The sequence below is a fragment of the Stenella coeruleoalba genome, assembly GCF_951394435.1.
Source record: "Stenella coeruleoalba genome assembly, chromosome: 12".
Lineage (NCBI taxonomy): Eukaryota > Metazoa > Chordata > Mammalia > Artiodactyla > Delphinidae > Stenella > Stenella coeruleoalba.
In genome coordinates this window covers 31,322,643-31,350,005 of record NC_137158.1, presented here as the reverse complement: position 1 = coordinate 31,350,005, position 27,363 = coordinate 31,322,643, and the positions used below count along the sequence as shown (strand labels likewise).

General features: G+C 35.0%; 1 protein-coding gene across 16 annotated transcripts in view; it reads right to left on the bottom strand.

Moving 5' to 3' along the window:
- Positions 1-27,363, bottom strand: part of LOC307195594 (uncharacterized protein) — a 920,801-nt gene that overhangs the window by 321,307 nt on the left and 572,131 nt on the right. For 2 of the 16 annotated variants that reach the window (XR_013830876.1, XR_013830877.1), the window contains exon 9: positions 15,315-15,509. The exons of 12 other annotated variants lie outside the window; for them this stretch is intronic. Coding sequence is in view for 1 of the 4 variants with exons in the window: in XM_079939800.1 (XP_079795926.1) it covers positions 15,489-15,509 (21 nt within the window). In the remaining 3 variants the exon portion in view is untranslated. Of the gene's footprint in view, positions 1-14,735; positions 15,510-27,363 lie in introns of those variants that run through there. 2 more of the 16 variants (XR_013830884.1, XM_079939800.1) reach the window with 1 other exon arrangement.

Below are 27,363 nucleotides of genomic sequence, written 5' to 3'. Positions count from 1 at the left end.
AATAAGAACAAGAAGGGGGAGGAAGAGGAAGAAGAGAATGAGGAGGAGAAGGAAAGAATTTAGGAACTGCAGAAATTTGCTTCAAACCAGGGCAGTGGTTACTGAAGTGGGATCCACAGAACGGTAGTTCTGTAAAATGCTTAATGACAACAAAACATAGGTCGTGAGGTAAAACACTCTGGATAACACTGCACATTATAACCTCCCTTGAAATTTCACATGTATTAATATTCCAATACACATTAAAGGCTCAGCCAACTTCCCCAGTAGAGAAACAAGTTTAATTTTGTTAAATTCTGCAGTAGGTATGGAGATGCATCACTCAGCTCCCCTTACAAGGAAATATGTGCTCCCAGCTGCAGGGAGCATGTCCAGCAGACAGCCCCAGCCTTCAGCTGTGGGGCAACACCCTTCTGTTGTTTGGACCAGAGTCCTGCCATGCTAAATCAATGCAGCGCACTCTGACAAGCAATCCATGCTGGTCAGCATCCCTCCAGGTGTGCTGTTGCTTCATCCCAGCAGGCATCTCGGCATCCCATTCCACTTCTTCCTCTGTCCTGTCAGACTTGCCTCCTCCCTTTCTTTGCACAAGTGTCGATCTCCCAAATTCTGTCTCAGAGTCTGAATCTGCCCAACCTGAAACAACTATGCTCCTAATCTAACAACTTAGTTTGACCACATGATGCATTCCCTAGCACCTGCTTTGGGGAAAGCTGAAATAAAGGTTTGGAGGCAAAAAGTTCCTTTCCCAAGACTAATGCACAGGTTGCGCTAAATCTATTCTGAAAAAATTGACTCTTTAACTCTGCATCTCTGAGTTGTCCAGTAGAGAAATCAATGGACTTTTCTCTCCTTGACCTCATAACCTTTATAATTTTACTGCAAGCATCATCTAAATTTTTTCCTCTTGAATTAGAGATGTAATTTTGTGGCAAAAGTCCTTTATATTTGTTTTAAATGTTCTTTAAATTTTAATTCTAAAAAGTATAACATCCAAATAGTCACTCTTCCCCGGACAAATTATTGTCATCAAATGTGGAACATGTGACCTAAAGTTGAAACATTTTAATAGATGTAAAAAGAGTCCAAAAGATAAATATTTACCAGAACAAATTAAAATTCTTGCATCCTGCTGCTTTTATATATGAACTTTAATAAAGAAAAGAAATTATTCATCTTTTCTTGTTCTGAATTTTAGATAGGTCATGTTACGACAAGATGAAGACAAGTTGTAAACACACTAAGTATATATTTAGTGGTATTTAAGATATGGTTACACTTAAGGTTTGAAATAAGGTTAATTTTAATGATCATTATTTTATGTAAATGCTTTGAATTTTTCAGTTCTGAAGTTTATTTGGGGTTATATATGAGATGACTTTTTTCAAATGTCTAGTGAACAATTTCCCCAATACAATGAACACTGTTACCATTGCTAGCTAATAATAGACATTTTCTATCTCCAAGTTGTATAGACATGTTCTATCTCCAATTGTATACACATTTATTAAGCATGAACATATTATACAGAACATGTATTTAGAGCTTTCAGCCAAAAGTAAACAAAGAAATGAAATAAATGAACCAGAATGACTACAAAACAACAACAAAAAAAACCATGAGATTCAACCATAGTACCAGAGTAGAGAAGGTGGGTGTGGTGACAATGGCCATTTCTCTAATATCAGTAGAACTTCAATTTCCTTTCATTTTTGGAGAAAGGGTGGAGTCTCAACACTTTGAACACATTTTGTCATGAAGGCAAAAAGGGATGCTAAATGGATTTCCTCAAGCTTACATCATACAGTCTATGCTGCTAGGTGTACCAGTCATACAGTTGCAAGTAAGCTAATGAAGAAATTAAATCACTTTCCTTTTTTTGTCTCTTCCTTAAAGAGGTTGCATTTTGTGCTGACAGTGCATAGCTGATAAAATAGCAATTTTTGAAAAGCTTGCTCATTTAGCTACTCTCAGAACCCCTGCTGACATCACTGACATTTTCTCCAAATATGCAAATACTGAAAGTCACTTTCTAAGATGCATGCATATATTTCCAAAAATGTTATTATTTTATGATCAACTAGGCATAAATGCAGAGGCAGACTAGTTTACTGGCTTTGTAATGCCACATTCATGAAATGACTTTTTTTTAAAATGAGGTTTCATAGGAATCTGTCACAGCCTCATAGATCTTTAAAGGTGAGTTATTCCTTTTATATAGAGTGGGGGTTATTTTAAGGCCTTCCCATTATATAAACATAAAAATAGGAGTAAAAGCCCATAAGCTCAGCAAACTCAAAACTGGGTGACAATGGCAATATTATCATTAAACTCAACACACAACTTTTAAAATATAATGCACATGCAGTGGGCACGAATACTATCTTATTTAAATGTCTGTATTAAGCACAACCACTCTCTGCTAGAAATAGGGAAAAAACAAACAAGTCATATTCATCAAAGTAATTGTGTAGGTACTTTCAGTACCAAAATGCCTAGAATGAAGGATTGAACTGCTAACGGCAGCAGTGACAGCCATGAATCATGGTAGGCTACTCCGGGGCCTTTACCACCATAAAACAAAAGATGTAGATGAAAAATGCTGCAATTAAGTGATTTGATTTCTGCCCCCTTTTTCCAACTGCATTCGTGCATGGCTGCACAGCAAAGATTGATGGGAAAAATTACTCTACGTGATCTCTGACAGAGCCTTGGAACAATTCTATAAGGGAGAAACATACAAATCAAACCAGCTTTCTTGTATTCAAACAAAATAATACATATAAAGCAAATACTTTAGCCTATATCCAAAGCACCAAAATTTGCATGCACACATAAATTGTTGAGAAATGCTCTGCTATCAAAACCAAACTCATGGATTTTCCAGCTAGTTGGGTTATACTGATATTTGTTTAAATAAATGTTCAATCAGTACTGCTGAGTGGCATCCTCAATATGTCTGTGCACCGAGAACAAATTACAGATACAAATTTGTGGAGGTAAAACATTCTTATCTTTTATATCAATAAATGATTAATGAAAATACACACAAAATAAAATAATAGAAAACTTCACTGACTGTACAACTCCCCTGTCATTATAGTCATTTAGAAGGGCATTTTTAGTGGGTATTCACAACTCAGTTGGGGTCCTACATACAAAAGAATCAGATTTGAACACCAGGGAGTATTTTACTGTGGTTGGTATGTACATTTAAAAGATGTGAAATTTGCAACATTCACTGAATAAAATAAACAATACTGCTCATATGAAGAAAGGTATTTCTTCTTATCAGAGGCTAAAGTGAAATTACGTGGGTTTCATTTCCTGAGGAGAGACGGTCACTCAACTGCAGTTTACTGTAAGAAATGTACAATTAATTTAATTTGAATTTATACAATAGAATTGCCCCCTCCATCAAAAGGGAAAAACATGTGTATACTTGACTTTGTTATGTGTACCGAGGCTATATTTAATCGCTGCTAGTATAGTGATGTTGAATTGGGTAATTTCTTACATTCTATCTGTAGACCTTTACATATCTGTCTTTCAAGTATTGTGGTATTTTAAATAATGAGTTAGAGGTAGATTTTGCAAGACAGTAAATATTTTCACTTCTTCTATTGATTTCTGCCTCGTCAGGACTCTAAAAATATGTTGTACTGAAACTAGTATTTTACTATGGCTTTTCAGGGAGTTACCTTAAAAAAATGTGTAGCCACTGCTTATGTGCTTAATTGTTGTGGTTCTTTCATTGTCTAACAAGATAGGAAACCCCAGGGTCCCAGGGCCAGAACTCATTAGTGGATTTTCTGACTTTAATAATGAGGAAATCTGTGACATACCAGCATGGTTTGATAAAATATCACAGACTCGGAAATCAGGAGACCTGCATTCGCCACTAATTAATATTAGGTCGAACTATATGAAATCACTATTTTTGTAGGTCAAAAACAGCTGGCTATCACAATTATCGATACAAGTGGTTCAACCTATATTACTTTGGTATAGGGTAAGCACTCAGCTTCAATTTCCTCACGTGTAAGCAGGCAAAGTGACCATTTCTTATTCCTACAAGTAAGTATTTACTTAATATACGTTATTCAAATTTTACATTTTTATCTTCATCTGGTTGGTAAATAAATCTTATACTTTACCAATGATCACTAAATGTCAACAATTATTATGAATTCACTAAGTATCTTAAGATGTAATTAAGATATACATTAAGTATCTTCAGTACGTATTTTGTAAGTAATCAAGGTAAATCTAACTCTATAATAAATTCATTCAGTGAAATTTCTTCAAGAATTCATTTAGTCCTTCCATTTATAAATGGGTTTTTAGTGTATTTATTGGGACACTTGAAAGACTTTTCATTTAATTTTTAATAGACCATCCCTTTCTTGTATAAAAACAAGAAGTATAAGTAGAAAAAATCATGCCTGAAGACGAAATGGAAATTTAAATATAATCATGATAAATGTGCTGTAACTGAGCTAAAGATTTGGCTCTGAGCTTCCTGGAAGACTGAGTAAAGAGGGAAATAATGTTGATGTCTTTTTATATGTTTTATCTTTTATGTTTAGATTCTTAAGGTCAGGAGGCATACCCTCTAATTCATTTGGATATTCTAAAGTAATCACCCCTCCTTTTTCTCCTCCTTCTATTCACCATTTTTCTTCTACAATGAGACTCTTGGCAGCAACTAAATAGATCAGTATAGAAAGCTATATTCTATAGAGAATTATCATTATTACATTACTTAATATTTTACATTTTGGGACATAGTGGTATATGTGAAAATGCTTGCAATATAACCATGTACTGAAGATAGGGTCAATATAACCTTTAAATACTCAGCCTCCTGATAGCAATACATTTAAGTTATTTTGTAGAAATAACAAAACCATAGGGCTATCCTAAGAATTTTAGACTATATCCATAATGTAAATGATAGTATCTACTAAAGCTAAAAAATGTAATATATAAAAATACCAATTTTATACTATTTTTATGTTTTTCAATAAGGTATAACTGACACACAACATACAATATTTTTTAAGTGTATAATTTGATAAAATTTTGGCATAAGCGCACAGGCATGAAACTATCACCACAATCAAAATAATGAACACATGCATCACACCCAAGTCTCATCAAGCTCTTTTGCAATCTCTCCCACCTGCCTCCCTGTTCCTCTTACTGATGTGTCTTCCTGTGTTTGCATTTTTATAACTTTTATACAAATGGAGTCATGTAGTATGTCTTCCTTTTTGTCTGGCTTCTTTCATTCAGTATAATTATTCTGACACTCTTCCATGCTGTTGTGTTTATCAACAGTTCACTCTTTGTCAGTCTGAGTAGTGTTCCATTGTATGGATTCACCACTTTTTAAAAAAATCTGTTTACCTGTTGATGGGCATTTGGGTGGTTTCTAGTTTGGGCTATTACAAATAAAGCTGTTATGACCATTCGTATTTTCTCTTGATACTGTTAAGAGAATGAAAAGTCACAGACTGGGAGAAAATATTTGCTAAGTATATATCTTCTAATGAACATGTATTCAGAATATATAAAGAAATCTCAAAACACAATGATAAGAAATCAAACTACCCATTAAAAATGGGTAAAAGATTTGAATAGGCACTTAACCAAAGAAGTTATACAGATGGCAAATAAGCACACATGAAGGTGCTAAAAATCATTAGTCATTAGGAAAATGTAAACTTAAATCACAATAAGATATCACCTACTGGAATGGCTAAAATTAAAATGAATGGCCACACCAAGGGTTGGCAAGAATGTAGAAGAATTATCAATTTCCATACAATGCTGGTAGGAATGTAAAATGTTACAACCTCTTTGGAAAACAGCTTGACAGTTTCTTAAAAAGTTAAAGATATACCTATCACATGATTCAGAAATTAACTGTGAAAACTGACTTTATTAAAAGACTATCATTAGCAAGCTTGAGGCTAAGAGAGAATAATGCTTCTGGCATGGCATACTTTCTGTTAATGTTTACCTCCGTAACTTTATAACAATACAGACTTTATATACCATCTATATGTCATTGATTTCCAACTTTATGGCTTCTCCATCATACTCCAATGTACATCCAATGCTTACTTGATTAGCCCCTCAAAAGTAGTTTTCTTCTAGGTTCCCCATCTCAGGAAATAGTACTACGCACCTAGTTGCTTGACCCAAAATTCTAGAAATCATACTTGATGCCCTCCCCTCCCTCACTACTCCCCTCATTGTTCCCCATACCCAATCCATCAACAAGATCTGTTGTATTTACCTCCAAAATGTGTCCAGAATCTGTCCAGTTATCTCCATTTCTGTTTAATACTTCCCTAGTGCAAATTTCCATTATCTCATTATATTGTTGTAATAAATTTCTAAGAGCTCTCTTTATATTTATTCAAATGCCTAATTTCTACAGTCTATCCTTCCTACAGCAGCCAGAAAACTCTTTTTAAAACCTAAATTAGATAATATCACTCCCCTTATTAAACCCTTAAATAGCTTTCCTTTCCAATTTCAATAAATCCAAACTCTTCACAAAAACCTAGGTCATCAAATTTTGGGCTGTTGCATACCCAACTCAACTCTCTCACTACTCCAGACACAACTGGCTTTCTTTCTGCTCTTGGAACACTAAGCTCATTTGGGTGGTTACACCAGACCTAGTGCCCCCAGATCTTTTTTAGACCTGGCTCTTTTTTGTTTTTCAGTCATCAGTTCAAATATCTTCTCTCCAGTGAAGTTTCCCTGACTACCAAATCAAAATTAGCACTCCTCCATCACCCCTTATACTATTTTCTCATTCAATTACCATGCTATCATATTAATTATTTTATTTTCTTGTATATTGTCCGTCTTGCTTCCTCTGGGACATTGTCAATATTATCAAAATATTGAAATCTTGTCAATATTGTTTATCCAGTGCTTAGGAAGTAGGGGGGACAAGTCAATTAATATTTAATGAAGAATTCTTTTTTGGAAGATACATTTGCATGGAAATTAAAGGTAATTTTACCTCCCAAATATCACTTTTTATGTGTTTATTTTGTAGTTTTATTTGCTTTACTTATGAGAAAAAATATAAAAGCTGAGGTTAAAAAGAAGAAAAAGAGAAACACACTAAATTTGAATGTGAAATTTTGCCATAGAGTAACAGGTCTTATACTTTTCATTTTAAGTAACTGGAAGGTTAGGGAACTGTCACTTGACATGGCAGTCATTCTGGGGAAGGACTAAAGCATAAAGCAGGCACTCATACTACAGTCTTCTGTCTCCATTAATCAAGTTTATAGCAGCCACATGTAGCACCACCAGATGCTGGAATTTTTAGTACCTAGAAGATCTTGACTTTTTACCAGACACCCACTAACTGGGGGGTGGGGAGTGTAGGACGCATAGCAAGTTACACTATTTCTTTGTTTTCCACAAGGCATTAAATAACAGATTATTTGGTCAGCTTCTATAGCCCCAGGAACAAATATTTCCTTTAATTAGTCCTAGGAGCTTTGAATGTCACAGGACCTGATCCAAAGGAGAAAAATGACAGAATCCTACAAAAAAATAACTTTTCTTTTCAATGGGTGATAATTCTTAATGGTGACACTATCTTGGAAAGTCATCCCTTCCTTCCTAAATGGCAGTTAATGTGGCATTCAGAAGAAAAGAAAATGACCCTTTCATGCAGAAGATATGAAAAAATGGAACCAGCAAAGTCAATGAATGTAAGTGACTTGCTGGCCATGGAAGTGAAAAAGCATCCTTAATGTATAGCCAGCCACAGAGCACACAGCTGGAGTGAAGAGGAGGGAAACATAAAGCAGGGACATGCAATGGCCACAGGAAAAGTAAGAGAGCCCAGGACAGTGGCCTCAATGAGAGGAAGTGGTGAGAGAATAATGGAGAAGAGTCCATTTAGTGTGCCATTTCCAGAGACAAATTGTGTAGGGAAAAGTGGAAGAAGGTGAAAGGGCTAGCAGTGAAAGCAGCAAAGACCTTGAACTGATAAAAATGGAACATTGAATAAAGGCAATCTATAAATTTCACCCTACTTCATGTGGGAAAATGGGCCAGAAGAGGCCTATTGAGAAAACCAAGCATAATTCATGTTATAAAGAGAGTTTAAAAGGGGAAATTAGCATCTGTACCACCCACACTCAGTTATGTTTAGCTTAATTGATTCATAAGTATGGCCATTAGTTTATACATGATGTAAGATTTGCTTATCTATTATATAAACTCATTTTTAATTTAAGCTTAAATTTATAAACCTTATCAGATAATTGGCTATTTCCAATATAGTAGAGCTTTGAATACCAATCAAATGCCATGAAGAAAGGACAGAATATTCTTGATTTGATTTGCTATAACCCAACTTCCCTGACAGAGTAGAGAGGAGGAAAATAAATTGGAATATTGAAAAGGAATGAGTATAAATGAACAAAACGAAAAATACAAATTACAAATGAAGGAGAAAATGTTTCTTTTCTTTAGCATAGGACCAATAGGGAATATCTTACAGGAAGTATCAGAAGGAGCAGAAGAAAGTGGATAGGTTTTTCTTTGGAGCAGAAAGTAACCCAGACTCTCTGGGAGATTGAGAAACCTTTCTTTTCTCCTGGGTTTCTACTTCTCTAACTACATCAATCTATCCACCTACATCTATCTATCTAAAAAAAAAAGTCTAATTCTTTTAGAAATCAGATAGCTACAAAAACCAAAGGGGTAATATAGAATTTACCTAGAGTTGGAGAATATGATTTGGAAAATTAAATGAAACAAGAGCAAAAGATTATCTTAATTTCAAAGATTGTCTACTAAAAGTTCCAAATTGCCTCAATTCATTTTCTTTTTATGTAGTAAACTCACACCAACTTACAGTCAATGAAGTAAAAACATATTCAATATTCACTCAACAAACATTTACTGAACCTTCTCTTTAAGAGGATATGCTTGGCCCTATGTTCAGGACCATAATTCCCTTGGAGAGGAAGCAAAGAATTTTGATTCCATTCCATATCCCATAAACTGAAATGTAGCATTTATATTCCCAGTGTGGATATGAAGCCCCCAACACAAAATTATAGTTTTCATCACAGATTATCGCTCAAAACTCTTCAGGCTTTACTTTTTAATGCATTCTAGTATATAAAATTTAAGGTCTTCAGTAACTTCAAATAGATTTAATGAAAAAATGTTATTCAATTAGTTTCTTTTAGTATATTTGATCCATGATATTCAGAATACTAATTAATGAGTTTTTAAAATGTAAGGACTCAGGAATTTAATAACGTGAAACTTCTTTTACTGAAAAATAAAACTATGGCTATATTCACTATAGTTTGATAGTTCGTATGATGTAATTATTACTTTTAAGTTCACATGTCTTAAAATCTGATGTAAATGGCTTCACGGAAATAATATTTTAGCTTGTAAATTCATTATTTTAAAATTTACTATACTTCAGGAGTTAAGCTGAAGATCAGCCAAAATCCACATTGTTTTCCAGTCATATAGTCTAAATATATAATAAAATGTATAATGTCATTTTATCTCAAACATTTCACATTTAGTGGTTGTAAGTTATATACTAACCAATCTTGTATGAGTAAATGCATAGTGTTAAAATGTGACTTTTTAAACTAAACATATTTAAGAGAGTATGTAACATTAAGAGGATCAGTCTTTAAGATTTTTAGAGTAGGGATAAATATAAATGAAACTTAAGAGCTTAATTTTTACAACTTCTCAAATATACCGAATTAAACAAATTTCCTTTATTTAAAAAAATTGTTTATTCTTTTTATCATCAGTTCTATAGTACATTTAAATATAACCTACGTATTTCCTGGAAAAAGTCAAAAGTTTACAATTATTTTTAGTGAAAATAATTAACTTTCTTGAAAACTATTTCCCTTCTAAAAATATAGATACACAATTTATACAACTGAAGTTATGAGTGATAGATTAGCATTATTATTAAAGAATTATACATACCTTGGACAAGAAATATTAACATTAATAGCTACCATTTATTATGTGCCTACTAAGTCCCAGGCCTTATCCCAGGCCCTTTGCATATATCATTATTAATACTCACAACAGCCCCGCAAGGTATAGTTTCTTTTTTCATTTTTACAGCTGGTACAACTGTGCTTCAGTCCAGGTAAGCACTTGCACGAAGCCAAACAAGTGGAATAGCTGGAATTCAACCTCAAACCTCTGTCACTTCTGTCTGGGAGCTTTGACTGTATTTATCTATGATAAATTACATGCAGATATGCTTCCTAATTTTTCAAAATTCACTGTCAATTAAAATGTTTTCAAAAAGAACATCTGACAACAAAACCAGCCACAGGCTTCATTAAAGTACTGAGACATTTGGGGACCATGCTGCTGATATTAACAATGCCCAAAGTTTGAATTTTAAAACTTCACTGTTTGTAGTATAATCATGTTAGTTGAGACAGAAGTGATTCCAATTTCATTTTTAAACATGTGTTTCAGACTACTTTTGAAAAACAAGGGGTAGCTGTACTGGGTAACTACTGTGTGATACCCACTCCAGTAGAAAGTTATACTTACACTTAATAATACAAATATACACATTTCTTGAATGCTTACTGTGGGTGGCTAAGTGCTTCAAATGCATTATTTAACTTTTATAACAACCTGTGAGAAATACTGTTATCATGATTTTACAGGTAAGTAAACTGAAGCACATAGGCATTCATCAGTTTACCCATAGCCAAGTAGCTAATGGGTAGAAAGGATAAGTTTAGATTCCATATTTGCCCATCTCCAAAGTCCAACACTCACCACTAATCTATCCTGCTCTACATACAGTGGCCTTTAGAAGTGGACATTATTCAAGTTTCTACACACGGTCTAGGGTATGGGCCTGTGATCATACCTAGCTGTGGGCTGAGCCTATAGTAAGAAAGGCAGTGGCTGCAGCCGTGTCTTGGCTTCTTGCCACACTTCAACTCAGGGAAAATTCATTTTTTCACTTCAAAAGTGAACTGCATTAGGTAATCTCTAATATCCACTAAAGCAATAAGAGTATTAAGATCCTATTAATACATTTTATTTATGTCACTGAACATTGTAGCTAAAAGTATAACCAAAGTTTTGTTGTTGTTTTGCTATTACTTCTGTCCCTCTCCATAGGCACTGTAGAGGTTTTAAGCATGAACAGACTGGAGACGCAGAGAACTGGATCCTAACTCCCACCCTGTTCTACTAAGCATGCGTGACCTTGGGGAAGCCGCCCAGCCTGTCTGTGCTTCTGTTTGTTAATCTGTAACAGGAAGAAAATACCAGTACCTATCCCAAAGGATTGTGTGAGAAAAAATATATATAAAAGTGCTTGGCACAGAGTAAACTCAATAAAAGTTAACTATTATTATTTGGAATTATTATTATGTTATGAGACTGAGAGGTTATATTATACAATTTATGTTTAATTGCTAAAAAATTCACAAAAAAAGTAATTAGGGAAAAATATTCACTGCTAGTACACTCTGGATGAAATTTTAAATTATATTTATATATGTATATATGTGCATGTGTATTACACACGTGTGTCCATGTATATGTGTGTATGTACACATGTAACACATATACACATTCCCCTAGCATTAAACATCTACTTAAACATTCAGTTTTTACTTGCATTTTGGTCTCTTTTTTCTCCAGTATTTTTAGATGGTATGGCTGACAAGATCAGTATCAGACTTAGATAGAATGATAATATGCAAAAGTACACAGAATTCTCACATGTATAAATGCTGTCTAGTTATTTTAAGATGTTTCGTGGAAACTACTAAAGTGGTAGGGATGGGACAATGATGCATCAACTGAATTAATCACTATCATCACTCTTCTAAAGAAAAAACAAAGCAACTTCAGCACACTCAATCATCAGGAACACGAAGAGAATGGAGCCGCATAAAGCCAAGGCTGGGTCCCCGTTCTTGGGTAGGCCATGTTGTTAAAAATTTGCTCCACAGTTCCCGAACTCTGAAATTCCTCTTTACAAGTATCATGGAGGATTTTGTTTTTTTTTAAATTTGCTCTCTTGTTTGTTTTTTATTTGTTTTGTTTATTTGTTTGCTTCTTTACAAATAGAAAATGCAACTGTTTTACAGGACTGTGGAAAGCCTTGGAACCAGATATTTGAGTCTATCAATGAATTTTACCTGATGGTGAAACTCAAAATGACACAGACAGTAAGTTTCAAAGACACATGGTTGAGAAAGGTAGCTTTTTTTTTTTTTAATGCTGGCAATTCTAAGAAGATGTGAGGCTGTTTAAGTCTCACCAAAACTCAGCCATAAATATGGAAACAATTCCATGGCTTCCAGTTTTTTGTACTTTTTCCATATATATGATTGCTTGCCATTGATCCAAATGCATTTCTGCCCCATGTACTGTTAACTAAAGAAAAACTCAGATAACAAGAATATCTTTATAAAGGGCTATGAAAATAAGGAATAGCCTCCACATTTACTCACTTTAGCAAGAACATAAAAGGTAACACAGTCAGTTTATCTCAGATATTTCACTTACTATTTAATTAACCACAGTCTAATATTTTGCCCTGTGTTTTATTTCAAAATACAGGAATGTTAAATAATGATTATATTATTGTTAGAATTAAATATATGGTAACAAATACAGTTGAGGCAACTGTATAAATAGATTAGGAATAAATGGCTGGTTTTGTGGATTTTGAAATTTTATATTATTTTATTCTTTATATATGTATGCTAGGTCATCTTATGAGATATTTTTCCTCTTCATAGAACACTTTGCAAATGTTATCCTATAGATCAATGTTGGACTTGCCACTACAGACCACCAACAAACATAATACTGCAAAGATGGGATATGCTGAAGCAGCAGCTGTTAGTAGTTTCTCACATATGTGTGTGAAAGGAGAGAAAGAAAAATCTTTGTGCATTCTAGTTCATTCATAGAGCTTCGGGAATTAGTTACAATTATACTGCTCAATACTAACAGCGAGAATCAGGAAACAAATATTGGGGTATAAATATAAGAAGTGAGCCTATAATTTTATGTCTGCCTTCACTTACATTTTTATGTATACCTTTATAATATGTATTCATTTCATATTCATGTATAAGCATATATTATACATGCATATATTATATATAAATATAATAAAGGCTATTTCAGTATATATGAATAAGACGAAATAAAGGCAAATAAGTCACTTCTAAACAAAATCATCATCAAAATATACTGCATATGTTCTATTTGGAGGGTATGATTCAAATTATAGATATCAGAGTTAGCAACAGTCCTCTGTTTATACCATCTGAAACAGCAGAGAGATGATCACTTAGCTTTGTTTTGGTTCCAATTCATTTTTTTTTCAAGAATTGTAATTAAAAACTGCATTAATGCCACCAATTATGGCCTCCAAGGGACCAGAAACCCCATGTTACTCCGTGATGGAACACAACTGAGCTGCAAACATCCATTTACCATTATAATACTCATTAATCCTGCCAAAAACAACTCATTACGGGACTTCAAGGAAATCATCTCATAGGCAAACACAGCACAGAATGTCATTGTATTCCTCACAGCAAAGTTGCAGAGGTGCAAACTGCTCAATGTCACCAATTTATGAAGCTTGAAAACTATGGTTTCACTTTTTATCAAGCTAAGACCTTTATGTGAAAGAACTGGGCTAACCTCTCACCCTTTAAGCAAAATCTTAATAAGAAGCATTTTGACTTAAAATCTCAGTAATACAAGCCTGAAAATTTTTACTAAACTACCTATCAAATTCTTCCAGAACCCAATCTCACCTCTTTGGACATCAACACCTCCCAAAGCAATGACAAAATTCCCATCACATTCACTGTCATCTTTCTGGCTGGATCTAAAATAAAATATAAACGCTTTCTCTTTCTTTAGTCAATTGAATATATTCAAATATATCTGCTCCTTTTTCTATCCCTGGCTCCAGGGAGGTGCTGCAACCAGCATGATCTCTCTGAATGCTTATTGGTGATTTGATGCCACTGCTCTAGGTGACAAATCAAGTCCTAAAATACCCTGCAGCAAACAAAACTCAGAGTTGTAAATTATCATTTTATAAGCAATTATTGCAAAGATGAACGATAAGAGAAGAGATTTATTTTAAATACATGAACAATGATCATGTTTCAAAACCAAAACAAACTCTTCTCTTTCTCTTCAACACCGTATTTCCTCTGATATTTCAGGACTCTTTGCTTAAGCAGAAATTATCTAAACGTGGTGTCTGAAAAAATTTTCTGAAGTAAGCTTAGATAAAATACAAAGAAGCTAATTTTAAAATATTTGGTTATACTTATTGTCGTTTTACAGGATTTGAAAGAAAGGAGGAGAAAAAAAGTTGTAAGAAAAATTTTCTCCAGTGACTATACATTTTCTCTCATAAAATTACTAGAAAGAACTGAAAGTAAGTGATAATATGCAGTATCTGAAAACTAGTAAGTGACCACCTTTAATCAAGATTATTCTCTAAGAGTTTAAACCAAACTTACTTCATATGCTTTTAAAAATACCTATTCCACACAATTCTAATATAACAATTAGCAATATTAGTCAAAATTGGTTGAATCAGTAGCAAAATGAGGTCTAACATGACTTCCTTCTACAAACAAATTCTGGAAGTTGATACTTGGCATAAAAGCTGAAGAGAAACATACAATTTACAAACTGATGAAACAAAAAAAATTATCCTTATTTTTCATTTTCAGCTTTCAGGATTGGGATTTAAATCTTGAAAATAGCTACAAAGCAGCTGCTGTGTGCTCACACCAGGATTTACCTGCTCAATTGTCAACCTTCTAAATTACAGAAGTTTCCTGCTAGACTCTAAGTCCTGTGAGAACTCTGTTGTACACCACTGAGTCATCAGCTCTTGTCATCACGTGGAATACAATCTCTAAATGTTTAGTGAATTTAAAAATTGTTGAATTTTACCAGGATAATAGCCTGAGAATATGCAAATATCTACATTGTCCCTGTTGTGGGTCTTTTTCCCCCCACCCCAAGGAGATGCATTTGTTTTATACCCTAAGTTCTGAACTCTTTTCCTTGAAAAAGTGGGTGTGTTATGAGCAGGAAGCAGAAATTTTCAAAAACTAAAGAAAAAAATCCACATCTTGGTTTTTGTTGATGGAAGAAAGCTTAACTACTGAGAGGTAGGAGTAAGACAACTGGAAAAGAGATGAATGTTTTAGACTGACAGTCTTCCTCACCTTTGGAGGCCTTGATGTACTCACTGCATCTAGGTCCTAGATGAGGCATTACTCTGGAACGTTTAATCCTTTGGAGGCTGGAAGCTTTGCCCAGAGCTGAGAGGATCAGAAGAGCTCTCTGAGGGCTGAGTTGGAGTCAGCAAGGTGTCTGTGACTTTGGAATAGCACTCCTGATTATGCCACAAGCTGACTGCTCTACAAGGACAAGTAAAAGAAAAAAAGAGAAGGAAATCTTGGCTTAGGATACAATTCACCCATCCCCCAGTGTATCTGGCCCCTTATTAGACCAAGATATCTTCACGATCTCAGTATAGGCCTGGATATCAGGAGCTAAAATAGATTAAATATGACTTTTAAAAAAGGAATATGAAAATTCCTGTATTCTAGTTTTTCTGACCAAGATTTATACCTGTACAGAATCAATGCAGAAAATCCCATACTCCTGTTTCTCCTTGCAAGTAGAGCTTCAATACGGATCTTAGTTTATCAGACTAAAAGCTGAACCAGCTGGAAAAGAGTGAAGTCTAGCAGGTACTTCCAGCTCTTTTCCCAAACTACTAGCAAATAAGTACTTGCTTCTTTGATGGCATCCTTGTTCCAGGTGGGTATCAAGTTAGATGGGAGGACATATTTTTTTCTAGTTTTGTTTTCAAACTGTGAGGTGGGATGAGTAGGGAATCCTCAGTACAGTAATAGTTACTTACTAGGTACTAAATCTTGTATGAGATAAAATATGAAAGATTTTTCCACAAAATGGGTGTTTTCAGGTTGTGAAAATGAAATGGCTTTAAATCTAACATGCAAATGGAAGTGATTCATGTTTGGATGGGCACCATATTCACATTCTAGAGTTCCAAGTTAACGTAGAGAATACTAATCATAATAAATAAAAATAATTCTTAGTCTGCTGCATTTTACATGTTTCACAAAGACTGATGAGTAGAAAGAAACTAACTTACAATTTGTCAGTGGGCATTCCTTGGGATTAAAATAGCCAGTTCACGTGAACGTGTTGAAAGTGTCAAGCACCGTGTATTTGCTGGGGTACAGAAGACAGAACTTCCAGATCTCTCTGAGATGTGGAATCTGCACTGTCAAATATGCCAACTAATCTCTGGATGGCCCAGACCAAAGTACAAAACTCTGTCACTTCAGGAAATTTTAAAAATATTATCTAGCATTTTATCATTATCAGAATAAAGTGTCACCATCAAGGTGTTGCAAGAGAATGCAAACATTTGTTATTTATTTATATAGCTTAATTTGTGTTTTCTGTTACGAGCTCTAGGAATGACAAATAATTCCAGTTGTATAAGTAACATATACAGTAAATGCCCTAGCAACACAGACACGCAGACACACATACACAGACAAAAGTGAAATCATACCAAGAAGAAAAATCTACCACTTTTTTTAAACAGTTGGAGCAAAAAAAATTTATACAAGAACATGTTTCCTAAAGTCCTGGAGAGGCCACTTGTGCTCACAATCTACTGTTAATATAAAATTCGTATAGTAAATGCACATGTGTTTTGGATTATTTAGGGTTTATTTCATTGATAATCATTACTGCCAGAGCCAAGTTAAAACTAACATACTTTCATTTTATGAATGAATTGCTAAGCAATTGTTGCCATTCAATTTTCTAATTCAAGTCATTGCCCTCTTCCACTTTTCCCCTTCCTACCCTCACTACAGGCTCCACTCTCATCATTTAAGCAAACTAAAATAGAACAACAATCACGAATGTTGCTGCAAACTGTATTTAAAAACAGATTGGAAAGTAATGAAAAAATATTTGCTGAATTATTCTGTTTAAATATTAGGTTTTCTTTTTTCTTTTTTTTTTTTTGTTGCGGGACGCGCAGGCTCAGCGGCACATGGCTCACGGACCCAGCCGCTCCGCGGCATGTGGGATCTTCCCGGACCGGGGCACGAACCCGCATCCCCTGCATCGGTAGGCGGACTCTCAACCACTGCGCCACCAGGGAAGCCCTAGGTTTTCTTTTGATGACAGTGTGCTGCGTCTACCTGGATGGACAAATGGGATTTTCTTGCATATGTACCAAGGACTCATTCCGATTTGACTTCATTCAAGTTGTTTCTGACCTCTTTTCTAACTTTACACATCACTGTAAAAACCGAGCTCACTTTTCCAGGTGCTAGTTTCTCCTCCACCCTGAGACAATCAACTGCAAAAACAATGATTATAACTAAACGTCCCCGACTGACATATATCTCAGTAATATATTTCGAATGCCTGTGGCATATTATTTCTAATGACATTAACTAGCTGATTTTCATTCTTCAATGATTTAATGCTACAAAAGTGATAACCTATTGTCTGATATTTCCTTTTATTGTTTTTACTCAACTATCAGCTTAATAACATGGCAATCTCTAACTCATTTCATAAGTTTGTTGGTATAGGCTACACATAAAATTTAGATTCCAAAATATAAATTGTAAATGAAGAAAAGAATTATGGAAGAGAGGCTATAAAATTTCAAATTATTTTACTACAAAGGTTTATCTTATTAGCAAAACAAAAGGTTATCACATGCACCTTTTGAAATGTTTCAGAACATCAGACAAAGACATTGAAAGTTGGACTTCCATGGTGGCCCAGTGGTTAAGAATCCACCTGCCAATGCAGGGAACATGGGTTCAAGCCCTGGTCTGGGAAGATCCCACATGCTGCAGAGCAGCTAAGCCCGTGAGCCACAAATACTGAGCCCACGTGCACAACTACTGAAGCCCACGTGCCTAGAGCCCGTGCTCTGCAACAAGAGAAGCCACTGCAATGAGAAGCCCACGCACCGCAACGAAGAGTTGCCCCTGCTCCCCGCAACTAGAGAAAGCCTGCGCGTAACAACAAAGACCCAGCACTGCTAAGAATAAATAAACAGGGCTTCCCTGGTGGCGCAGTGGTTGAGAGGCCGCCTGCCGATGCAGGGGACACAGGTTCATGCCCCGGTCCGGGAAGATCCCACATGCTGCGGAGCGGCTGGGCCCGTGAGCCATGGCCACTGAGCCTGCGCGTCCGGAGCCTGTGCTCCACAACGGGAAAGGCCACAGCAGTGAGAGGCCCGCGTACCGCAAAAATAAATAAATAAATTTTAAAAAATAAAAAAAAATAATTGAAAGTTAAAGCAACCTTATAATAATGAAAGATATTAGCACTGCCGGTGAGAAAAATTAAAAGCATAGTGTCAAAATCTAAAAGTACAACCTATCGTAGACACAGAATCTAGCTTTGGCTTAATAGGTTCTGTGACTTTACAGATATTTTACAGGTAAAATTTCAAGACAATGTCCAAAGAACCTAAGGCAATGAACAAGTCAGGCGAATCAGAAATTTGTGAAATTTCAACCTTGCAATCCCCACCATGCCAGTCCTTGGCTGGAAGCCACAAAATAAAGTTAGAGATGTTTTCCAAATTCTGGAGATTTTAAATATATAGTAACTCAAATGATCTATCAAAAAACTAAGAATTTTAAATAATTTTTAACATTTGTGGAATGGATTTTCATATTGAATGACTCACCTCCCTGAATCTTTTGTGCTTCTTTTGATACTGTGTAGCACGTACAAAGTAGGGACTCAATAAATGCTGAATAGACTGAACTAAACTCTTAACGATGGAACTCAATTTATTTAAATATAGCAGGAGGCAGAATAGCACTTTGGCGAAGAGTAGGCATCTTGTGGTTTGATTGTTTGCTCTTTCACTATTTATCTGTCTGACTTTCAGTAAATTGCTTAATATCTTTAGATATCAGTGTATTTATCTGTTAAATGGGGATAATTAAGTTAAATATTTAGTGCATTAATTTATATATATATATCTCACAAAGAGCTTACTAATTTTTATCTAAAGTAATAATTATTTGGGGGTGTTTCAAAGAATAAAAATATATAAATTCATAGTAGATTTAGAATAAGGCAGAATTGGAAACATTTTGCTATAACAATAAGATAGAGCATTCTTTACTTCAAAATTAATATTTTAAAATTTTATTTTTATTTCCTAACATAGGTGTACTATAATTTCAATCAACCAAGAAATGCTTATTAACTATCTCTCATATATATATATATATATATATATATATATATGCAGTGGTAAGTATTATATAAAGGTATATACAATTTAAATTACCAAATCAAAGAATAATTTGAAGGAATTTTATAATGTACACTTTTAGAAAAAAATAATTTTAAAAATATTCACCATCTAATGTATTTCAACTTGTGGAGCAATTTGAATTTGCTTATTATGCTATCTTCAAGTAGGCGCTATTCAAAGGATAAAATCTAAGAGTAACTGTGTTTAAAAGGGCATTGAAGGAGCATGACCAGATGTCCCAGGCATTATGTGTAGTTTCCGCAAGAGCCTGCAGCATGGAAAAAGAATTTCACTGATCAGAAATCTGAAGGTTGGGCAAGCAAATATGGTGAACGCTATGAGCAATTGTGCCCTTCTACTAGCATAGTGTCTTTGAGATGATGCACTATAAGTTTGGTTGATATGGACATCAGTAGACCGTGTCACAGAATGTGTCATATGCACACCAGTGAACTGGCTCTTCAAGCATGTCCCTGGACAGAAGGTTTGATTCATTCCCTCCGCAACACCAAGGAGACTGGCTTTGATTGGGAAAGAGTGGGAATAACTCCATTCTCCATTGGAATCATCACAGAGATGAATTCTCCATTCTGAAGCACATACAGAATTAGAGGACGCTATGAGCAGCTTCAAGAACTCCCTGAAAAGAGGCGGAGAGAAGGGAACACTGACCGAGCAATGGGAAATAGTGGCGGCTGGCAGTAGTGCAAAGAGATCCTCAGACTGGCAAAGACTCTACAGGACTTGGGAGCATCCTGTGGTTCTGAAATTGTGAGGTATTCTGGGATTTCATTTACCCCTGGAACCCCAGAATTAGGTTATACTTAGTAAAATTGTGAAACCAGCAGTTTATTCTTTCAGGTTCTACAGGTATTTACACCTTTAACATAGATTTTACATTAAAGCCCGTTATGTTGGGTTTAATTTTTTCTTCCAAAATTAAATATTATCTCTAACATGGTCCAGTCACTTCAGACATTGACCAAAACAAAGCCACAACATCATTTATGGGGCTTTTCTTAGTGTTACTTCACAGACTCACAGGCCTTGGTATGTTTTATGATTAAAATCTAATAATTTTTCTCCATTGCTTTCTAATTGTTCCCACACCACAGAATACAGCAAGAAGCTGAATCTTAAGAATGAGTCTTTCTATAAGGTGTCTTAATAATTAAGAATAAGATATTTGGTTAGTAGTCCTTCTATGATGAAAAGAGACTGAGAAAATTAAAGATTGAAAAAATAGCTTAATATAAGAAAATATCATTTCTAATGATCTTCTCAGTTATGGACTTAGGACTAAAAGTTATTGACAAACTAAACTTTCAAATACTGAATCCTTAAGCTGCAAAGCAATAAGAAGCCTAATAGCTTTAAAGATCTCAAAAAGGTCTTTTGCCCATGATATATGCAGCAAAATAAAGTAAAAACAAAAATATAGATCTGCCCATCTAAATGGATGAAACATATACAGTGAAGTTGTAGTATCTGATGCCAGATATTGATTAGTGAGAACATAACGAATTGTATGATCTATAAGACCATAATCCTGCTATTCATCTGCCTTTCAGGTCATAATCACATCCACTTCAAAAAGCTAAGCCAAATAGCAAGAGTTCTTCAATTGACTTCAAATTATTGAAATTATATACAAATTAATGTTTGCAATTATCCTATGAAAATTGAACCCTTTTAAATACCTGGTATCAGACTGACTATAAGACAGAAACACCATCTTCTCTGTACTGATCAACTGTGTACAAATAAAAACATTATCATGTCCTGATTTTATAAGGTGCATCTACATTTGTTATATGCCCCACCAGCACAGGTGTTAAAAATAAACTTTAATACTGATAATGTTCCCATAATCCTGCTACCAAAGGATAACTTTTATTTACTGCCCTGGAAGATTCCCAATACTAGTAGGTTATCAATATATGCAAGTACCTATCACTACAAAGGTAAAAGTGTACTTTATCATTAATTTATAGTATCCACTAAATGGGAAATTTAGTGTTGCTTTTATGAATTTCATAGGCCTTCTGGTCTAGCTCTGTTCCTTTTAGCAGGAACATACTCCAAACCATGCCAGCTAAAGGAACATCTATTGTTTAAAAGGTTTGTAAAAGTACGGCTCATTGCGACTCTTTTAAAGGTTAACAATGTAAGTTTTCTTTCTCTCCTTTTCATACTCTTATTCTCTCCTGCTCATCTACCTCACCTCTGAGTCTGAAATCAAAAAACCCAACAACAAAAAACATCAGAATTCTATGTAAAAAATCCTTTATTGGCATCACATTTTCCGTCTAAAAGTTCAAATTTTCATTTAAAAAATTTCCATACTTTGTCTCATCACTTAACCTCAGAATAAAATAATCTGATACTGCTTGATTGTTGTATTATTTATAACTTGTATTGCCTCAATTTTTTTTTCTCTTTCTGGAATACAGATTCACTTATAGGTGATTTAGTAATATTTCACCTGTCATTAAAATGGGATTCCCAAAGTCTCCTATAACAACCAATTAGTAGGACAGTAATATCCACTGTGGAAATTCTCCCCTAGATCTCTTTTCCTGAAGTTTAGACAGTTTTTATTTATTTATTTATTTATTTAATGTATTTATTTTTCACATCTTTATTGGAGTATAATTGCTTTACAATGATGTGCTAGTTTCTGCTTTATAACAGAGTGAATCTGCTATACATATATATATATATCCCCATATCTCCTCGCTCTTGCATCTCTCACCCACCCTCCCTATCCCACCCCTCTAGGTGGTCACAAAGCACTGAGCTGATCTCCCTGTGCTATGCGGCTGCTTCCCACTAGCTATCTATTTTACAATTGGTAGTGTATATATGCCCATGCCACTCTCTCACTTCATCTCAGCTTACCCTTCCCCCTCCCCGTGTCCTCAAGTCTATTCTCTACATCTGCGTCTATTCCTGTCCTGCCCCACGTTCTTCAGAACTATTTTTTTTTTTTTTAGATTCCATATATATGTGTTAGCATACAGTATTTATTTTTCTCTTTCTGACTTACTTCACTCTGTATGACAAATTCTAGGTCCATCCACCTCACTACAAATAACTCAATTTCGTTTCTTTTTATGGCTGAGTAATATTCCATTGTATACATGTGCCACATCTTCTTTACCCATTCATCTATCAATGGACACTTAGGTTGCTTCCATGTCTTGACTATTGTAAATAGAACTGCAATGAACATTGTGGTACATGACTCTTTTTGAATTATGGTTTTCCCAGGGTATATGCCCAGTAGTGGGATAGCTGGGTCATATGGTAGTTCTATTTTTAGTTTTTTTGGAACCTCCATACTGTTCTCCATAGTGGCTGTACAAGTTTATATTCCCACCAACAGTGCAAGAGGGTTTCCTTTTCTCCACACCCTCTCCAGCATTTATTGTTTGTAGATTTTTTGATGATGGCCATTCTGACTGGTGTGAGGTGACACCTCATTGTAGTTTTGATTTGCATTTTTCTAATGATTAGTGATTCTGAGCATCCTTTCATGTGTTCGTTGGAATCTGTATATCTTCTTTGGAGAAATGTCTGTTTAGGTCTTCTGCCCATTTTTGGATTGGGTTGTTTGTTTTTTTCATATTGAGCTGCATGAGCTGCTTGTAAATTTTGGAGATTAATCCTTTGTCAGTTGCTTCATTTTCAAATATTTTCTCCCATTCTGAGGGTTGTTTTTTTGTCTTGTTTACAGTTTCCTTTGTTGTGCAAAAGGTTTTAAGTTTCATTAGGTCCCATTTGTTTATTTTTGTTTTTATTTCCATTTCTTTAGGAGGTGGGTCAAAAAGGACCTTGCTGTCATTTATGTTATAGAGTGTTCTTCCTGTTTTCCTCTAGGAGTTTTATAGTGTCTGGCCTTACACATAGGTCTTTAATCCATTTTGAGTTTATTTTTGTGTATGGTGTTAGGGAGTGTTCTAATTTCATTCTTTAACATGTAGCTGTCCAGTTTTCCCAGCACCACTTATTGAAGAGGCTGTCTTTTCTCCATTGTATATTCTTGCCTCCTTTATCAAAGATAAGGTGACCATATGTGCATGGGTTTATCTCTGGGCTTTCTATTCTGTTCCATTAGACAGTTTATTTATTTGTTAGTTTATTTATTTACTTGCTTATGTGCAGATATAAGCAAGTGGTTGTAATAGGAAAGCTCCATACTTTTGAAGATCAACAAGATTACAATCAGTCAATTTTTAACTTTACCTCATTTTTAGTCACTTTACAAAGCTCCTAGCCTAGTTCTTTTTAAAAATCTTGCATATTATGGAGCTTAACATCAGAAAATTTTTTTTTTTTTTTTTTTTTTTTTTTTTCCGGTACGTGGGCCTCTCACTGTTGTGGCCTCTCCCGTTGCACAGCACAGGCTCCGGACGCGCAGACTCAGCGGCCATGGCTCATGGGCCCAGCTGCTCTGCGGCATGTGGGATCTTCCCGGACCGGAGCACGAACCCGTGTCCCCTGCATCGGCAGGCGGACCCTCAACCACCGCACCACCAGGGAAGCCCCCAGAAAAAATATTTAAATGAGTGTACCACACTATGAGAGTACTGCTTCCAGATTTCTGACAATGAGTTCCTCATTTCGTATTACGGATTAATATGAAAATAATGTTTCTGTTTTTACTTTTTGTGTATTATAAAATTAATTGTAGTGTAACATTTTATTTGATAGCATATAAACTCTTACTTGCATTATTATTGGTGGCCAAAATTTTCTCTTGGCAATTTAGAGATACGAAATACAAGTCAAGCCAATAAGATATAATATAAGAGGGGCTTCCCTGGTGGCGCAGTGGTTGAGAGTCCGCCTGCCGATGCAGGGGACACAGGTTCGTGCCCTGGTCCGGGAAGATCCCACATGCCGCAGAGCGGCTGGGCCCATGAGCCATGGCCGCTGAGCCTGCAAGTCCGGAACCTGTGCTCTGCAACGGGAGAGGCCATAACAGTGAGAGGCCCGCGTACCGCCAAAAAAAAAAAAAAAAAAAAAAAAAAAGATATAATATAGGAGAAAATATACTAATGATCATTAAATTAGAAAAATAAAATGATATCTTGGGTTTTTAGTGATGCGTAATAAGCCAAGTAAATATCTAAAATAATCATGGGTCTTTAAACTGAAACACCTAAAAGAAGTTAGAAGGTAAGAAAATACTTCATATTTCACTTATTGACAGATAAAAGGACATACGCTTTGACGTGTCATTTATTGACAGAGAAAGGAACATAAGCTCCATAAGAGTAAGAATTTTGTCTAATTTGTTCACTGATATATTCCCCAGTACTTAGAACACTGTTTGACACTTGGCACTTACTCAACAAATAGGTGTTGAATAAAAGGTAAGCATATTTTTCTAATGTAACATTTTCTGCCATCCCTCCCACTCTCTTGCTTTGCTCTCTCAGCACTTGTATATTAGATTTATCTTATTCTAATTTTTTGATCTCTGAGCTTCTTCCATCTTTCTCTTCCACCTAGATAGCTATTCTTCACTCTTTAGGTTTCAGTTTTATATAGTCATTACCTTAGAGGAACCTATTCTGACCCAACACACCAGAGTAGTTTCCTTCTATTTCTTGTTCCCATATCATTTTGATTTCCCTTTCAGTGAAATTCCTTGGGTTAGCAATTTCTACTTTAAAGCTGGTGCTCCTCAACTAGACTGTAACTTCCATGAAGGAATGTATGCCTGGTCAATTTTTTGTTCTAACTCTACAGCCAAATGCCTGGAATATGGTGGGTGTTCAACTAAATAGAGGAAGGATGGAAGGGAAAAAGAAAGGAAGGAAGATAAAAATCTCACACTTATCTTTTTAGGCTCCTGTGAATACATGTTCTGTTGTTGCTGTTTGGGAAGATAGCTGTCATAATTCAGGGAGCCAAATTACTAGCCCTGTTGTAGAAATCACCAGTAGGTTCCCAAACAAGCAGAAGAAATTCAACTTAGAATAAAAGCAAAATGTAAACAATTTAACTTCTTTAGAATTTCATTGGTAAGGGGAAATTATGTAGCCCACTAAAATTGGCATACAATAGGGTTCTGAAACACATGAGAAAATAGCTAATACAAAAACACAAACAAAAAAGCAAAAAACAAAAACCAGGAAAACAAAACTACATACATAAATTATTCCCCAGCCCTCTGCTCATCTGAATCTCGGCTGTTGCCCCACACCCAGTTGAAGCTCGACCAGTACCTTCTCATTCCATCATTCCACACAAATATCTAGAGCAGTCTGACTCTTTGGGACTAATGAAAAACTTGTGATTTTTTTAAAGCTATCATACTGTGTCATCTGTGCCGATTTAGATGCACTGCCCCATGCCACTGATGCATTTATTAATTCTCACGGTCTCTTTTTTGTCAGGTGACAAACTCAAGAATTATTTTGACTTGCCTTGCAAGGTGGCTCAGAACTAATGGTATAGGGGAGGTGTAATCCACCATAAAAATATGTAAAATGTATGAAAGGAGATTCAAATGTATATGATTCTTCAGAGTTTGGAATAAATTTTGGCTTTTCAGAAAAATATTTACCAGAAATTTCCTTTGAACAGTAATCTTGTCTGTAGTAAGTCAAAAATGAATCAAAATGATTTTTTGATGACTATGATGTGTGCAGCAACTAGTTTTGTGCTATCAATTAAAAATTTTTGATTTATTACAACTTTCCATTTCCATCTAATATATACAATAAAAATATAAGTATAGTTATGAGGAAATAGCATTTTGCCAGTATGTCTATCTGTGAATAGTTTATATAAAGTTGGATACTTATGAGTTTTAGCCTAAGTGTTGAAAAAAGTAAATAAACACATATGACATTCTGTTCCATATGTGTTTGTGCCATTTAAGCTAAAAATTTGTGAAAAATAAAGACCCTAATAAATAATATGACCCCAGTGTGGCTAAAGTCCAAATGTATAATAGATATGCTGTTTAATTATATAGGAATAATTATGGGTTTTAGCTTAAATTTTTAAAAAATGGTTATAGCATTATGCTTCATATTGATTTGTTCTTACCATTTAACCTAGGATATTTATGAAAAAACAAGGACATTAAACAATTCCAATCTACCAAGGAAGGCATTTTCAGAGTAATAGACAACAGTTAACTTTTGTGCATGTCATATGGAAAGTAATATTATCAATGATAGGTACCTTGTATGTCGAGAAGTGGAGCCATGGTTTATAAAATGAACCCTATTGCAAGAATGTTATTTTGCTACAATATAAATATTTGGTAAACTCATCATGAATTAACCCGTAATTCACTGAAATCTGATTTTGAAAAAATAATAATTTACTCACCTCATGTAACTATCCTTTATAGAACTCAAAGAAGTCTCTCAAACCCTAAATCCAGTATGCAATTAGCAGATCATAGCATTTTCCCTTCATCTACTCGGAAATAACCAAATTCTACAGCACTGTCAGTATTAATTTACTCAATAAATTTGCTCCTGAAAAGTTTCTCATGAACTGAATTTTTTTTTTTTTTTTTTTTTTTTTTTGCGGTACGCGGGCCTCTCACTGTTGTGGCCTCTCACTGTTGTGGCCTCTCCCGTTGCCGGAGCACAAACTCCGGACGCACAGGCTCAGTGGCCATGGCTCACGGGCCTAGCTGCTCCGTGGCATGTGGGATCTTCCCGGACCCAGGCACGAACCCATGTCCCCTGCATCGGCAGGCGGACTCTCAACCACTGCGCCACCAGGGAAGCCCGAACTGAATTTTTATGAATGAAGTATTTTAATCAAATTCTGATAATTCCATTGCCTAAACAGTAAATGTATAAATAAGCAACAATTTCTGACTTAAGTATTTGTAATCTAAATTACAAAAATTATTTTTAAAATCAGATATTCCTATATTG